This window comes from Diabrotica undecimpunctata, chromosome 2 (assembly GCF_040954645.1).
Source record: "Diabrotica undecimpunctata isolate CICGRU chromosome 2, icDiaUnde3, whole genome shotgun sequence".
NCBI classification, from domain to species: Eukaryota; Metazoa; Arthropoda; class Insecta; order Coleoptera; family Chrysomelidae; genus Diabrotica; species Diabrotica undecimpunctata.
Window position 1 is genome coordinate 176,922,400 of NC_092804.1, and position 19,097 is coordinate 176,941,496.

A 19,097-nucleotide genomic window follows, 5' to 3' on the forward strand; every position below is an offset into this window, starting at 1 on the left:
TATGATCCGAGCGTTATTGTGACCATATTAATTTTATAGGGCTTTTACCTAGTGAACTTGTTGGTAAATTGTACGTCTAAAGCAATATGTTATTATAATATCTTGTGAAGATAATATCACATGGTGAAAACAGAACAGAAGCTTCGTTTATTGGTTTGTTGTTCTATGGGAAACTGTTGAATTATATGCTATAACATTATATGTATATAACAATGTATCTATCTATATAAAAGGCCAGGACGACAAGTCACACTGTTTGTCTGGTAGAATAACTTGTAGCGTAAATTTTGTTTTTTTCTCCTGAAAAATAAATTCGTACTTCTCATTTCCCAAGTATGTGCCCCAAATATTTCTTTCTCCTTTTAATGGTGATTAAAAGTTCTCTGTCTCTTCCCATTCTATGCAAAACTTTTGTTCGCAATGTGATCGTCAATGGTATTATCAAAATTCTTCTAAAAATCCACATTTCAAAAGCTTCCAGCTTTCTGATTAAGTTAACATGAACAGTTCAAGCCTCGGCAACATAAAGAAGAATAGAGTGGATATAACATTTTACCATCCGATATCGGATTTGCAGATTGAGGTTCTGGTTACTCAGAAATTTCCCCATTCTCAAAAAGGTTGCTCTTGTTTGCTGTATTAGTTTTGATCGAATTTCTTTATTAATAACGTATTTATTAATTTTGAATAAAAAAAATTTAATTTTGATTAAAAGCCTTAGGACTTTTTCAATTTCGATGACTTCACGAATGATTCTCGATTTTATGGAGCGGATGGGAATGATGGTTTTTACTTTTTCGAAATCTATTTTGTGGCCTCTCTGAATATGATGTTGGGCTAGGGCTGAAGTAGTATCGGAATGTTTGACTGATAGAGAATGTTCGTAAATACGGTTAGGGATTCGTCGGTTTGTCTATCCTATGTATGTACGTGGACAACTGAAAGCGGTTCTACATATATAAACAAGATATATATACAAGATATAATGAAAAAAATGATCACAAGAGTCAGAAGGGTATCAGATCATACTTTATGTATACTTGGTTTACAGAAGGAAATTTAATATGTTAATCATTTAATGCGGTACTGTAAATGGCAATTGTTTGGATCCCCTGTCGCATACGATGGGCAAATTTTAGTATGTTATCAAAATGTTATCATGGATGAAACTATTACCTTACATTTTGAAACATCAAAATGATGTTGATGATGTACAGATTACTGTTTATAACGTGTAATAAGACAAGTCTGGCCACGCCCAGTTTATTCCAAGTAAGCTGAAACTTTTGGTAAAAAGGGTACAAAAATAACTGTATATCAGCCAGGATTAAGTTAATTGGACGTCTTGATTCTGTTTTTCGTGTTTTGACCTACTTTGCAATTTGATCTGAACTCATCGTTTAGCGTGGTCTCTCTAGCATCTGTCTTTACTAGATATTTAGTAACAAACTAAAGGAAACCATGTTGAAATAGCCATAGCGTTTCGTAACTAACAAAACGATATTTAAAAATTATTTTATTATATTGTTTATACCATTTTAACATTTGCAATTTAATATTATTTATTTGTCTTGTTGCAGATGGCCAGCGCGTTAATGTTTCTGTGTCGACTGTGTTTAACCGGTAAAGTCGCGGACACCGGCTGAGAACTTTCTTTTTTGCTGACCATGTGAATGTCAGCCTTCAGATCGAAGGGCGACTATACAAGACAGCCCTAACAGCCCTATCAGCCGGAGATGGGCTGTGGTCATAGCAAAATCAACATTTACCCGAGGAAATCGAGAAGTAAAACCAATTCTAAAAAATCAGGTAATGTAATAGAGTTTCTATCATCTCGGCATCTTTTGGTTCATTTTTTGATCTATTTTATAAAATTTATTATTTATAAATCACAAGAATTACTTTGTGGTAAGATACATGTTTTCGAATTTTCCCCTTCTAAAACGCTGCTCGTCAACACGCGAAACCCTTGCACACAAAAGCAATGTAAGAAGTGTGTATTGGCCTGGAAAAGTATCCTAATGGGTTAATTTTCTTTCATTAAGCGTTAACATTATGGCTGCCTGATTTTGTTGACAACGAAAAAGCTTTCAATGGAGTAAGACATGAAAAACTAATATCAATTGTTGTGTACTGTGTATATAGTGTAGAATGAAATATATGTTACTTGAAAATACTTTATTTTAATATGTAAGTACAATCTAATATAACTCTTTTAAATTTTCAAATTTTAACCTTAACCTTCTGCTATGCGGTTGTCTTCTTCTTTTTTCCTCTTACCATCTGTAATACAAGCCCATACATATGCAACAAACATTATATTCTCTCCCTTGATAACGAATTTATTTTTACAATGGGTTTACGTATTCTTGAAGAACTACGTAAGCTAGGTGTAACTTTGGTATCAGAAATCACATCAGTTATTATAGATGAAGAACCTGGAGCCTCATGGTTAGATGATTCTGCACTACCATTTGTTACAGGCAATGTATTTGTATTGGGAAGTGGATTTATTTTATTTTTAATTATTTTGTCAGGTAAAGTTGCATGAATATTTGTCTCTACTAACGGTGCTAAAGGTGTGAAAAAAATGGTTCAGTTTGTGTATTTTTCCCTATTACCCTTAATTGATTAATGTGCCTGCTCCAAATACGCATATCATCTAATTTAACTAATTAATATAAAAGACCCAATCTTTTTATACCTCTACCAAACTTCAATTTTTCATTAAAATAATCTTTTGTAAAAACTCTGGTACCTAATTCAATATCTCTGGTGAATTCATCATTATAATTCTTATCTACAGTAACTGACCTCATCTCCCTCCCAAACATTAAAAATAAAGGACTTTTTCCTGTTAAAGAATGTGGGACCTTTCCATATTGTAGCAGTAATTTACAAAGTTCATGTTCTCTATCCTTTTCCTCTTAACTTAAAGCTCTTTAAGCTTTTTATTAAATCTGTACGTAACGTTCTCTCTGACCATTTGTAGCTAGATGAAAAGAAGCTGTATCTTTATGAATAATTAAATTATGTTTCATAAAATTTCTAAACTCATAAGTCTGGTCCGAGGCATAATCCTGTTTCTATGAGCTGTATGATCTTAAAGTCTATCAGTAGGGTGCTAACCAGGCTGTAGACCCCCTCTTCCTTTATCCAGGCTTGAGACTGGCAACAGTTTAGTCGAGCTACTTGAAGTAAGACTTAAATATGTAATCCATTTTCTGTATAATAGAGAAGTTCCCCTAAATATTATAAAAACTATCAAAAACATGTACCAAAACAAAAAAATGGAAGTCAGAATAGATGGACAACTTAGAGAACCTATAAAGATAGGCAGCAGAATAAGACAAGAGGATTCATTGAGCCCCATGCTCTTCAATTTGATCATGGATAAAATCATCAAAACCGTTAACAAAGGAAGAGGATGCAGAATGGGAAACAACGAAATCAAAATACTCTGTTACGCAGACGACGCAATATTGATAGCCCAAGATGAAGATAGTCTGCAAAGAGTGGTCCACAGATTTAACATAAGAGCAAAAGAATTTAATATGACAATCTGACAATCTATGCAATTGATGGCATCAGTATTGAACAAGTAATGGAAATAAAATACCTGGGAATTACACTGTCTAGTTATGGAGACCTGACCAAAGAAGTGAGAGATCAAATACAAAAAGCAAATAGACTGGCAGGATGCCTTAATAACACTATGGCGAAACAGACACATGAAGTCAAGAATTTATAAAGCCAGTGTAAGACCAATAATGACATATGCCTTAGAAACAAGACCCGACACAGCCACAACGCAAAGACAACTGGAAACTGCAGAGATGAGAGTACCGAGAAGAATTACAGAAAATACACTGAGGGATCTAAAGAGAAGTGAAGACATTAGATGAAAATGTAACGTACTCTGTATAAATGAATGGACACAAAATAGAAAAAAAAAATGGAATAACCACATAAACAAAATGGAGGAGACCCGTGTCGTCAAAATAGCAAGAGATAAGTCACCAATCGACAGCAGAAATATCGAATGACCGCGCAAAAGATGAAGTGACAACCTTCCATAGAGGAAGAAGAAAAAGAAAAAATAGGAAGTAAATTGTGTTTCATTATCAGTAACAAATATTTTTAAAGTTAAATATAATAGAAAATTTTACTATTGATGTAAAGGATTTTATCATTTCACACATTGCAAGATAAAACTTTACAATCCTTACTTGAAGGTTGACAAATTGGAAGTGTTGTTAATAATTCTGGATTTAACATTGATTAGAATAAGTTAACCTTACAGTCAGGTATCATCATGAGGGGTCAAAGAGTTTTAATTTCAAGTACACTTAGAGGTAAAATATTAAAGAAATTACACACAGCATACTTTGGCATCGTTAAGATCAAAGGCTTAGCTCGCAGTTACTGTTGGTGGCCTAATATAAATAAAGATGTACAGTCACTTTGTAAGAACTATTATAATTGTAATAAATTCAAAAAGAATCCAACTCCTGAAGATACTTATGAATGGGAAAAACCAAATCATTATTTTGAAAGAGTACATGCACGTTATGCTGGACCATTTAATGGAGGCTATTATTTTATATTAGTCGATTCGTTCAGTAAGTGGCTAGAGATAGTTTACACTAAAAATATCACTACTGCAACTATTATTGAAATTTGCAGGAAAATTTTTAGTACCTATAGCATTTCTAATAAGTAGCAAAGGTAGAATTCTTGGTTGACGAATTTACGTTATTGGTATCAATGCAGATCGATTAATTTGTTTAAAGCAGCAAGTACAAAAATAAAAATAGCTGAATTTTATAGAATAGATGTAGGAATTTTTTTAAATCTTAGAAAAAAATTATTGTTATTTATGCATATAGTTTACCGCAGATTACAACCGGTAACAATAGAGTCCTTAATGTATGCAGACGACATAGTACTAATAGCAGATTCCGAGAATAAAATGCAGAAACTAAGGGATATATGGGTAGAGCAAATAGAAGTACTTAAAATGGAGATAAACGAGGAAAAAAGTAAGATAATGATAATCAGCGGCAAAGGAGATAAGGAAGATAATCAAATAAAGATAAAATGTAAAAACTCAGAATTGGAAATAGTAACAACTTACGAATACCTGGGAAGTATAATAACTAATGACGGAAAAATAGACTGGGAAATAACAAATAGAGCAAAGAAATCAAACAAGTTATATTATGCGTTAGCCCCAATAATGGGAAAAAGAGAACTTGCACGAGAAACAAGAATAAAAATATATAACACAATAGTGATACCGACTGTGCTCTATGCAAGTGAAAACTGGACAATTCTGGAAAAACATAAGAGCAGGATAAACGCAATGGAGATGAGACATCTAAGAAGGATAGTCGGAAAGACAAAATGGGATAGATTAAGCAACGAGACTATTAGGAGAATGGCCAACCACGAACCGATAATGAACAAAATAGCAAAGAGACAAATGAACTGGTATGTGCATCTGATGAGGATGCAATCCAATAGAATAACAAGAAAAATTTATGAAGCAAAAACATCGGAAAAAGAAAAAGAGGCAGACCAAGAAAAAAATGGATACAGCAAGTAGTAAAGGCGGAAAAACTTAAACAAAAATCACTCGTGGAATTAAAAATAATGGCAGGAAACAGTAAAGAATACAAGAGATGGGTAAATGAAAATTAAAATAGCTAGCCCAAATCCGACACCTTAATAGGGTAAAAGGAAGGGGAGAAAGAAAGAAAGAAAGTTATTTATGACAAATTTACAATTCTGATTTCAAGCTTTTAACCCATTGTATTTAAGCCACTATACATTAGTGTTTCTATACAAAAATTCATCCATTCAAGACCTAGCTCTATCTTAGAGCATTGACAGTTAAATGTAGTAACACCTTCTTTAGTAATTCTTCTTTTATTACCTCGTTTTATAGTTCATTAAAAGTTTAACGGAGTTCGATATTCCCACTCTAATTTCATTTGATTTTGTAGACACATTAACCATTTTTAGAGTCGTGACCTCAATGACAGGTCGTAAATATTTGTCTAATGGGTAATTTAGCATGTCTGTGTTGTCCTAATACTTGTCGGGCCCTAATTAGATTAAAACAGGTGTGTACAAACTTGATTAGATCAATGTGGCACATATATCAATTTAGGGTGTTTAAATTAATATATTATTCATAAAAGAGTTATTTACAGGGTGAGTCATAACTATTGGGACATAGACTAAGGACAGGTTATTTGGACTAAAATATGGCTATTGGGCCAAATATGCCTTAATAAAATATTGCTGAGAAAAAAGATACAGGGTGTTAAAGTTAATTTTTGTTTTTCGTTTTTTGCTAATAGTTTCCCTGTATATTTATAAATTGCTATCAAAATTGGCACAGAGGCATAATCTTAGACAAGAAATAGTATTCTATTTACAATTTTATGTTTTGTCATAGAGGGCGCCACGTGGATCATTCCTAATGATCAAATTGAGTCTAAACTTTTTCTGATAAAACTTTTTAGTAATTTTTATTAGAAAATATGACGTAAACATCATTTTTACGTAAAATTAGTGCTCTTCTGGCGATGTTTATTCAGAATACGTTGGCAAAACTGAAATTGTCGTGAAAATCTGTTGGAAGTAAATTTTGAACAGGAGTGAAGTGATAAGGGTGGAGGTTCTCTTTTTTTAGAATTCTAACAATAGACGACTGACTTACTCCTGTTGCTGCTGATAGATGTCGTGAACTTATTTCAGGATTTTCATCTACTCGAACCAAAAGTTCATCTTCTTGATTAGGTGTGATTTGTTTCGGTCGACCACCTCGATTTTTAGTGTGAAATGACCCAGTTTCACCTAAACTACGATATAATCTTGCAAAAGTTTTGTGATTTGGTTGCCTTCTGTTTGCGTATAACATTCCATACCTTCTAGCTGCCGAGCGACCGCAAAAATTTTCTGGTGCGTATACGCAAATCATATCTCGCATTTCTTCATTAGTAAAATGATTGTGACGAGGCATTTCAATCAAAAAAAGTAATGATTAATTTAAAAAATGCAACATTACACTATACTGTCACATCAAAAATAATTTACTCTGAACAAATGACATTTACCAACAACAATTATCTGACAGTCCAAAGCATACTTTTCATAAATGAAATAATATTTGAAATCCTTTTTTAAGACTCTAAGCAATTCGACTGCGTTTTTATCGAAAACGATTGAAATTATCATGTTTAAACAAGAGTACCAATTTTACGTAAAAATGATGTTTACGTCATATTTTCTAATAAAAATTACTAAAGAGTTTCATCAGAAAAAGTTTAGACTCAATTTGATCATTAGGAATGATCCACGTGGCGCCCTCTATGACAAAACGTAAAATTGTAAATAAAATACTATTTCTTGTCTAAGATTATGCCTCTGTGCCAATTTTGATAGCAATTTATAAATATACACGGAAGCTATTAGCAAAAAACGAAAAACAAAAATTAACTTTAACACTCTGTACCTTTTTTCTCAGCAACATTTTATTAAGGCATATTTAGCCCAATAGTCATATTTTGGTCCAAATAACCTGTCCTTAGTCTATGTCCCAATAGTTATGACTCACCCTGTATGTAAAGAAGGGGCTTTACACAATATTAAAGTTGGTCCAACTTGACATTACGAGTTCTATATTCTTTGTACTATATGTTTTTAAGAATATGGTTCTTTTGATCGTGATATTTGTATTTCTGTCCATACTTTGACCGCTATGAACAGCTATCTTCTTTTATCCATAATCAGTAACTAGTTTGTCTCTATAAACTATTGTGTCTGTGTGTTTTATGATAGAAACATGGTAATTAATTTAAAAAAAAAATGGTGTTGTTCTTGTGCTTTCTTGGCTTATGCAAAATTTTTAATCGATTGTTTATAATTTTGAAGTATGTAGTGTCAGAAACACATAAGCTATAATTAACTACAACAAGCTCAGAAATATCAGAATTTGATATCAATTTCAAGATTTAATATTATCCCAAAGGAATCCGAGAACTGGTACGAAGAAAAAGAAAAGCCAGGAAAACACGGCAAAAAATAGCAGAAAATAAAAATGAATTAACCAACCTCATCTAACAGTTAAAACGAAAAAGAGATACAGTAAAACCTCCGTTAATCGAAATAATTGGGAAGAGGCCGTTTCGGATATCAAGAATTTCGCTTAAAAATAACATTGTTTTTTGTTGGTATTAAAAAATACTATGAGGTGATTTCTCAATGTTTTCTTTAATATGTAAATACAGAATAAAGCAGTAAAATTAACACTTTTCCTATAAATATAAATTATATAAAACACTTTTGCAATTTAAGTAAGTGAAACTAGAAATGCTTAATTAAATTTTGTTGTTCGTTAATGTTTATAATTAAAATGTGATATAGGGTGGTCCATGTATATAATCTTCGGGAAGTACTGAAAAAACTATTCGTTAACACTAAATCCTTGCTCTGGCAAACCAACTGGTCGATCCTTGTATTTGTGTGTCTCTTTGTGGTTCCCACATATACCATTCCACATGTGCATGTTATTTGGTATACTCCTGTTTCTTCGTCCTTTCTTCTAGAAACGTTGGTAATCGCTTCATGTATTTCTTTTCTGGTATAATCATAAGAGGTGAGCGCGTTTTCAATATGAAGAAATTCACTTTGCAGATGCTGTGGTTCACAAATTCTCTTCACCCTCTCCGCCAGAGTTTCGATGATACCTTGTTTTTGGCCTGGATGATGATTTGAGTCCCTGTTTATGTATCTGTCCGTGTGTATGGGTTTTCGATACACTTTATGACCTAATTAACCTTCCTTTCAATTTACTAATACATCTAGGAACGCTAGTTGTTTTGATCTTTTTCTGTTTCCATCGTAAAATATTGGCCAGATATTTAGCAAGGCTGTAAGACAGAGACCCTATGGAGCTTACAATAAGGCGTAGAGGTAATCGTCTTTGTCTATTTTTGGTAAGCCAGTCAAGCGTGGTGGGACTGCTTCGCTGTTGCATATTCTTGGCTTTGTATTCTCTAGTATGGACGAAGATTTTATAAGTCTATTGATTTTTCATATGGTGAGGGCTGTGGAATCTTTTTTCTTGTCTGCTGGTAAAATTATAACATCTTTGTCTGCGTTTAACGATTTTTAATTTTTATGGCACGTATTTCTTGGTGACTCGGTTATTTTTCGGTATCTTAGCTTTATGCAAAATTCTCGCTAATTCTGTCCTTATTTCTTCAGCTTTTTCAATTGGTGAGTTGCGAATCGCAGACTCGATATTAGTGATGATATCTTTCTTGGGTATAACTTTAGGTGCAATCGCAAAATGTTCCGTTAGCAACGGCTGGAGTATACCAAATACCATGCACATGTGGAATGTTATATGTGGGAACCACAAAAAGACACACAAACACAAAAGTAAACGAACATAAAATCCATTGTCGTTTAGGACATATCGATAAATCTGCCGTTGCCGAAGACGCTTTGGGAAGCGGAGAACATCGGATAGTGTTTGAAGAAACGCAAATGCTGGATAAAACATTACAGTACTACCCACGGTTGTATTGGGAAGCGGTGGAAATATATAAGTAGACAAATAATTTTAATCGGATAGAAGAAGGACTAAGAATTAAAAAAACAAGGATACTGATATTTAAATCCATAAACACCCTTCCGCAAATCACGAAAAAAACCATTGGAGGGGAGGTAAGTAGAAAATATAATTATGACATCCTTAGTACAACGCGTCATCAGTTTCAGCTCACAAGCAAACCAAAAACATCTTCAGAAGATGCCAACCCCTTGTGTTGGCGAAACGTCGAGAACTAACCTCAGAAGACAACGGCCTAACAGCCCGAACAAACAAAAGCCCGTGAAAGCCTAACGCATTTTATCATAGTGAAGCATGTTCATAATTTCTTTAAATTATTCCCTTTAATAAACTATTTTCACGCCGCCCATGCCTGCATACCTTCGTTTTGTTACGCCTTTTTTTAACAAAGAAATAACTTCGCCAAATGTTTCTTCTTCTTTTTATCTTGTTTTGCTACATAAAAATCTTTCCTAATAACAAAGGAAAAAGGACCTATTGTGAAATCTCCGAGCTACCTTCTCAGAAAATCAGAAGAGTTGTTTTTCGTAGAAACTTTACTTTCTATTGGTAAACGCTACGAAAATGAATCCCAATATCCCGGATATTTAATGTCAATTTCGCGTGGCATCCTTCAGCCAATATCCCCTCCCTATTTTCAACCTTCGCTTGTCTAAGCCCTTCTAAATTCACAATCCGATATTCATTTCCAAGTTGGTTCCTGTGGCAAGCGGTCTTATCTTCGACAATCGGCGGTAAGTGGATTTTCAATTCACCCTTATTTATCTTTACACAGTGAGTCCTATATTAAATATTTTCTCTTTTGTCCAACAGACATGTTCCACTTCGAAGGAACGAGGTCACTTCTGTTTGCCGATTAACCATTAGCCATTAACGATTAGCCATTAGCCATTAGCCATTATTTAATATTCACTATTCATTGTGCATTATTCATCATTCATCTCTACTACCGATTATTACCTGTGCTATTCCTGTTTGGCTGTTTATCTTCTCGTCTGCCGAAATCAAACCCAGGAATTACGGGTTGAAAACCGTAATTCGTTGCTGTAGCTACCTGTTGCCGAGGACCAAGTGTCAAGTGACTTTATTGAAGGCCTAACGCCACTATCTGTATCCACCTGTGGCATATTAATTGTGAGTAGTAAATTTTATTGACTAAAGCTCAACTTTGATACCTAAACCGTAAGAATTTGATTTATAACGTTTAGTTTAGTGACCTTGCTGTTTATGGTTAAACGGAACGAACTATTATGAGTTTGAACCTACGATATAATATATGTATAAATTACGGACCATTTCTTTTATATTAATGTAGGGTATATTTATGTTAAATTTCATATATAGATTTGAGGTGATCACATTCAATAAAAAAATTTTTGGTAAACGTTTAAGTGTTCTCAAGGCATAATAATAATTTGTTTGACGAATATTGACTATTATAATGTCCCTTGCTTTCTTCTATTCTTGAGAATACTACGTTATGCAGAATTATTTTCCCAAAAAAGATATTTTTTGTTTTTATTCGATTATAAATTAATCAATCACTTATCTCGTGTCATCTAACTGTGCCGTAAAGATTGTTATAGTGTATTTTTTTTATATACCTCAATATAATTTTGTTGACGAACCTTTTGCTTTTTATTTTTAATGTTATGATATGAATATATATTATTGTGCATGGTGTATCTCTTTCAGGCATTTTTACTGATTTATGTTATTTGTTTTATCGTATAATTAGTGTATCTGTGTCGAAATATTGAGTGTGTACCGCACGATCAAGATACCTTTCCTCTCACGGTTTATTTTATTCTCGCGTATCTTAACTGTATCTTATCTTTCTCATTATCGTATTCTCTATGCCTTAAGGTTTCCCTGTTCCTCTAAAAATAGGGTGGTGCCCAAATAACTTTTCTTCTCTTATCTCTTATCTTCTCTTCTAACTTCTTGTCTTTGTGTCGTAAGTACTTCCTTAATTGATCCGTGATATTTGAGCTGTAACAAGAACCCCGACCAAGATACCTCTACCAGACTGAAGCCCGAGCCTAGTACCGTTCTTTGTGTAACCTTCAATCGATCATCAAGAGGGTACACAGAAAAGAATGGCGCCCAATGTGGTAGCTAACAGCAAGAAAATATCGTCCAATGTGGTAGCTAAATGGTAAAAAATAGCACCGCAACGCAGTCTTCAAATATAAGTATCTTCTCTTCTCTCGACTATTTTTTATCTAAACGAGTTTAAAAATGGATTCTTCTGTTATCTCTTATCTCAAGGTAAATCAGATCGATTACGAACTGAAAATCAGAGGTATTAAGTCAAATAGAACTCTTTCCGAAAAAAAATCTATCCTTAAGAAAGCCCTTCAGAAAGCCACTCCGATTATCGATCTAACGGAAAATCCCCTTATCTTTGAAGATGAATCAAGCCAGATCGAAACTATCTTTTCCGAAGTCGAAAATCTTATTTCTGAATTTGAAGGAAACCCTAGTGATTCTGTCTACAAAAGAACAAAGGCCCATTTATTGCATCTTTCCCTAAGACTACAACGTCTAACCCCAGATCCACAGAAACCTGTGGAATCGAATTTTAAAGACGAAGCTATCTCTACCTGCCTTCTGTTAGAAGCAAACCTAGATGATAAAATAATCACTACCGACTCGAATCCTGCATATATACCTTTAACTTCACAAGCTCCTATGCCAGCCATTAACCCTATCGTCCATGTTAATACTCCTGTCAATGTAGGTGATTGGAATATTAAATTTTCCGGTGATCCTAAGCATCTATTTAGTGTCTTGGAAAAAATTCAAAATCTTGCTGAATCGCGTGATATTCCCGATGCGATACTTTTCCGATCTGCCGTGGAATTTTTCTCAGGTAACGCAGCTAAATGGTTTAGCAGCGTTAAATCTAAACTTACCTCTTGGCCACAACTGGTCGAATTACTTAAATTCACATTCCTTCCGCATGGCTATGAAGACGAACTGTGGGATCAGATCAAAAGCCGTAAGCAAAGAAAAAATGAACCTTTCGTTCTGTATCAAGCAGACATACTTAATTTAATAAAGAGATTACCGAGACAGCCCTCCGAAAAAACCATAATCTCTTATATTCGTTCAAATCTCCTACCGGAATATTCTACTATGATAGCCACTAGTACGGTGGATACCGTAGACCAATTATCTTCTCTCATTAATACCGTCGAAATAAATGCTGCCTCAGTTTTCAAACGTGACTCTCCTTCTATTTCTAGCGTAGAAAACCAAAGGGATGCCCAGAGAAACCCTCCGAGACATTTTCAGTCTAGAAACAATTTTTCTAGTAATACCTTTCCCACGAACCGTTCTTTAGGCAAGAATTACGTACCTCCCTTAACTTCTAAGCCAAACTCTTCCACTGCGTGTTGGAATTGCCAAGGCAAAGGACACAGTCACCGTGAATGTCGTCGTCCGAGGAAAATATTTTGTTATCGATGTGGAAAATCTCAAGTTACCTTCCCACAATGTACAAATTGTAATCCTCCAAAAAACTAACGTACGGAATAAATACTATCGGCTATTCTATTCCCAGACATCCCAAAAAGTCCGATATCTCCCGATCCTCCAGTTATTCTTCAAATAGAATTCAGAATAATTTACCTCGAGATTACCGTTCTCCTACATCTCACCGAAGTACCTTTAACTCCCGTCAGCGAAAACAATGGAATAAGAACCGAGACTTTTCGCATAGAAACTCCTACCGCTTGACCGAAAATGAGTGGAAAAATTACCTTACGGAAGTTAGAAACTTCTATCGTCTTCCTTCTCATAATAAAGTCTGTCCCCTTGTGATCTCTAAAAAGACTGATAAAAGACCCTACATATCTGTAAATATCTACAATCAAGATTTTACTGTACTATTGGATACCGGTTGTTCCATTACGTGTGCCGGACAACAAGGTCTCGCTTTTCTTAATCAAAATAAAATTCCAATAAATAAATCCGTTAACTCGACAGTTTCTCTAGCAGACGGTTCCAATAAAAAAGTAACTGGTCTCATAGATTTACCTATTCTTGCCGATAATGTCTTTAGAGTAATTCAATGCCTTGTAGTGCCTTCTTTACCGTGTTCTTTTATCCTTGGAAGTAATTTTGCTGAACAATTTTGTCTCTCAATTGATTTTAATACCAACCAATGGAATACTAAGTCCGACAAACCAAATCATCCTTTTCCTATGGCCAATCCAGAAGCTATCTTCCCGCATCTTTGTTCGTTAGAATCTCTTAGTCCAACCGACCGTACCTTAGCGAACAAAATTATTAATAACTTTAACGAAGTTAGTAGCGCTGAAGGTATAGGCCGCACAAATAAAATTCAAATGACAATAGATACAGGCAACTCAAAACCATTCAAGCGACGTCCTTTCCCTATGTCTCCATATATGTCGAATATCTTAAATAAGGAACTAGATTCAATGCTCCAGCTAGGTGTGATAGAACCCAGTTGTAGTTCTTGGTGTTCACCCGTTTTGTTGGTTAGGAAGAAAAATGACGAATTTCGTTTTTGTTTTGATGGTCGTACTTTAAACGATGTCACTAAACATGACACCTACCCGCTTCCAAATATCGATAGGATCCTCTCTCTTTTACGAGGTGCAAAATTTATCTCGTCTATTGATCTTAAGAAAGCTTTCTGGCAAATCCCCTTGGAAAAATCATCTCGTGAAAAAACTGCTTTCGCCGTAGTAGGTCGAGGGTTATTCCAATTTACCGTTATGCCTTTCGGTTTGTGTAATTCAGCACAAACACAACAACGTCTAGTAGATGCAATTTTCGGACCTGAATTCGAACCCTTTATTTTTTGTTATCTTGACGATATAATAGTATGTTCCCCTACCTTTGAAGAACATATCTCTCTTCTTTCTAAAGTTAAAGAAAAGCTAAAGGACGCAAATCTTACCATTAACGTAGATAAATGCGAGTTCTTCAAAACTTCCCTTAAGTTTCTCGGTTATATCGTTGGTGATAATTCTCTTCGGTCGGACCCCGAAAAAATATCTGCTATGATAACCTATCCCAGACCTACAAACACTACCGAAATTAAACGCTTCATTGGACTTTGCTCTTGGTACCGCCGTTTTATTAAAAATTTCTCTACCCTTGTCTCTCCAATAAACGATCTCCTAAAGGGTAAAGGAAAAGAAAAGAAACAAACCATTACTTGGAATCCTGAAGCTGAAAAGTCTTTTATCTTAATCAAGCAAGCCTTAGTATCTGCCCCCGTACTGGTTCAACCAGATTTTTCGAAACCCTTCGTCGTTCAAGCCGACGCCAGTGATACTGGAGTTGGAGCTGTTTTGACGCAAAAATTAGATGATAGCGAACAAGTTATATGTTACGCTAGTCGATCTCTGACTAAAGCCGAGCGAAATTTCTCTGTCACAGAACGTGAGTGCCTTGCCGTCCTTTTCGCCATTGAAAAATTTCGTCCGTACGTTGAAGGAACCAAGTTCACCGTCATCACTGACCACTATTCCCTTCTCTGGTTGACTACCCTCAAAAATCCCTCTGGTCGTCTTTGTCGTTGGGCCATGCGCCTCAAACAACATAACTTTACTCTTGTTCACCGAAAGGGATCCTGCCATAAAGTACCGGATGCACTCAGTAGAATGCACGAACAAGTCCCTCTGGACGAAACTCCTGTAAGTCCCGAATTAGCTTCTCTCGATGTTGATCTAAATAGAATCGAGCCCTGGTACGATAACTTACGGTCAAAAATTATCGCTAATCCAGATAACTTCCCCCAATGGAAAGTAGAAAATGAATATGTTTATAAGTATGTACCTACCTGTCTACCTTTTAAATCTAACGAAATAGAATGGAAAATTTTAGTACCTTCTCCCCAGAAACACGACGTTCTCAAATCCTGTCATGAACCTCCTACTTGTAGCCATTTAGGCTATTTTAAAACTTTATCCCGGGTCAAAGAGAGATTTTACTGGCCGAAGATGAGGAGAGACGTCCTCAAATACGTTCGTTCTTGCCAAGTCTGTGGAGCACAGAAAGCTCCAAATGTTCCTCAAATGGGTTTAATGGGAAATCAGAAGAAAGCCGAGTTCCCGTGGCAAATAATTGCTATTGATTTTATCGGTCCCCTCACGCGCAGTAAAAAAGGTTTCTCTTGGTTACTCGTCGTGACTGACTGGTTCTCTAAATATACGTTAATACAACCCCTACGCAAAGCTACCGCCCAGAATGTCGCTAACTTCCTAGAAAATAATGTTTTCTTAACTTTCGGTGTTCCCCAACACATCATATGCGACAATGCCTCTAATTTTAATAGCAAAATTCTTAAGAATCTTTGTCATGAATACAGAGTTCAAAAAATCTGGTTCACTGCCGTTTATTCCCCCCAATGCAACTTCGTAGAAAGAAGTAATCGTACCATTTGTACCGCTATTCGCAGCTATATTACCGAACATTCCGAATGGGATAGAGAAATTTTTAAAATTCAACAAGCTATTAATACCGCCCGCCATGAAGTTACTCAACACTCCCCAGCTTTTCTGAATTTTGCCCGCAACGTTCCCTTATTAGGAGATTATTATAATCGTCCCTATGACCAGCTCCAAAATATCGAATTCTCTCCCGGTAACAGAGACGAATATGCCTCTGAAATAACTGGATTGTCAACTGTCTTCAAGGAAGTCCAAACCCACCTATCTAAAGCCTATGAAAGAAATGCCAAATACTATAATCTCCGCAAACGAGATGTTCAATTTTCTGTTGGTGATACCGTGTGGCGCAAAAATATTGTTCTTAGTAGTGCTCCAAAACGTTTCATGTCTAAGCTTGCTCCCAAGTATGTCAAGGGTACAATATCTAAAAAATTCTCTCGTCTGGTGTATCAAATAAAAAACGAAGATGGTACTAATGCTGGACGCTGGCATATAAAAGATTTAAAGCCGTGTTATAGTGACTCTTTTGATTCCGAAGTCTCAGAAAATGAGCAAGAATAACTATTTACCATGCTAGAAATATATATATTATACCTTTTGTAACTGTCGTCTAACGCCCACATCTAACTTTATTGACTAGGAACTTTTACCTCCCATATCTATATATGTTATAATACGTCTGTAGTAAAAACGGTTATTTTACTATTTCCTACTATTTCTTATCTGACACTCATACATACATTGTTGTAACAAGATTCGTGAAAACACCTCTCATGTCTTTCTACCGATGTATCTTACCTGTCCATGTAAATTGATGTTTGTTGAGACCCCTATAATTCATGGTTAGTCTTAATTGCTTTGATTTCTACTTATCTATGTCTTTATTTTTACTTTCGACGTCATGCGATTTACCTTAAATTTTTCGTCCTATCTTATAACACACCTTACCTCATTGCGTTGATAAAATAATCGTTATATAGGCTGTGCTGTAGTCCTTACAAGCGAAGAAATCTTATCGTGTTACCTTTATTTAAAAATTTTTACCTTATCTTCAAATAAAAATGTAAGGATATCTTACCTGTTGGAAATATACCTTACCTTCCAACGAAAAATTTACCTTACCTTCAAATGAAAATTGAAGGGTACCTTATCTGTTGAAAATATACCTTATCTTCCAACAAAAATTGGAAAAGATTTACCTTACCTTCAAATGAAAATTGAAGGGTACCTTATCTGTTAGAAACACACCTTACCTTCCAAAGAAAATTGGAAACATATCGTATCTTGAATAAAACTACCTTGACTCCAAATGGAATAATTAAGGACTACCTTATTTAAGAAAACCTAAGATTTTCTTGCCTTTACCTTCTAAAAAGTACAATTGCCTTATACCTTATCTTTACTGATACAGTGTTTCTAACAAGACTTCCCCTAAATCCCTAAACACACTGTCCGGCTGTGACATCTCTGTCGTGTTTAGAATTCCCAAATCGTGTAGTACTCTCTTTCCTACTTGGTTTAACTTTTGATGTGAGACCCAACATAGAAATAACATCTTCTCTACCCCTTTTCGTCATAGAGATCAGCATCTGCCAGAGATACTAGGCACTGAGGAAGGCTAGGACTGATGTTAGCGGACGTTCGCCAGTTGACTCGCCGAAAATAGTATCTGGATCCTAGTTTCTATTGACCATCTGTGGTAAGAATTCAGTCGTTCTTCAACCGGAATGAGGCCAATTAAATGACTCTCTTAGTGTTAATTTTGGTGCCTAAGAGGTTAGTCCCATCAATACCAGAATAAATACCCTATGTGCACCTGAAAAATTATGTACCATATGTACCCCCTGCTCCTAAACCTCGGGTTTTTGCAACCACATTACTGAAATATAATTTTTAACTCTATTAAATCTCAATCTCTTGTTAATACTGCATAGACTTTTGATAATCATTAAGAGATACTAAGTACGCAAATCCTCATTACAATTCTCCTTGTTAGTTACAAACTCCCTACCTACCTAACCAAAACTTAACATTAGTCTTATTACCTTTATGCCGGGTTACGAAAAACGTTGGCATATTAATCGTCTATTATTACCGCTTATATTTCAATAAGTACCGTTATATGGATTTTTAGCTATCTTCTTACACCACTGAAACTAGGTTAAGTCTATCTTTCTAGTGATGATATCTAAGCAAAATACTCGGACTATCTAATGATACAGTGTTATTTAAACCAAGGTGCCTCACGTTAACAATCTCGCGACGAACTCACTCTCTCGCTCATTGTTTAACGATCTCCATATTGCCTTGTTTGCCTTACGTGTCCTATTTTGCTGTAACAATATCGAGCGGATACCCTCTTATACCTTTTGACACATAAGTGTATATATTAACATAGTTGTATAAAAATATTATATAGGTTAAATAAATTCATTAAGCTTGTACTTTCATACCTTTTGTAAAAATTATAATTATTAAGCATATACCTTTATAACTTTTGTAAAACTTGTAGAATTACTTTTATGTTTTGTCTATTGTGTTAGATAGATACTATTTAGTGTATCGTTTATGTTATGTTATAATGTTACTTGGTCATATTGTACGTATGTGTTATCGTAGTAACGTAAACTTTCCTTGTTTTTCTCAACTTGTCTTTACGATAGTTCTCCCATGCTTCCTTGTTTCACAGTTCCGATGCAAACTCAGTACACCCAGTTTACATCGTGGAAAGGGCTGTGAAGCATGTTCATAATTTCTTTAAATTATTCCCTTTAATAAACTATTTTCACGCCGCCCATGCCTGCATACCTTCGTTTTGTTACGCCTTTTTTTAACAAAGAAATAACTTCGCCAAATGTTTCTTCTTCTTTTTATCTTGTTTTGCTACATAAAAATCTTTCCTAATAACAAAGGAAAAAGGACCTATTGTGAAATCTCCGAGCTACCTTCTCAGAAAATCAGAAGAGTTGTTTTTCGTAGAAACTTTACTTTCTATTGGTAAACGCTACGAAAAT

The 19,097-nt window shown here is 34.9% G+C and overlaps 1 protein-coding gene across 1 annotated transcript in view; it reads left to right on the forward strand.

Moving 5' to 3' along the window:
* Nucleotides 1–19,097, forward strand: part of tow (target of wingless repressor) — a 552,940-nt gene that overhangs the window by 300,225 nt on the left and 233,618 nt on the right. The window contains exon 2 of the mRNA XM_072524100.1: nt 1,581–1,809. Within this exon, the coding sequence (XP_072380201.1) occupies nt 1,737–1,809 (73 nt within the window). The 5' untranslated portion in view covers nt 1,581–1,736. The remainder of the gene's footprint in view (nt 1–1,580; nt 1,810–19,097) is intronic.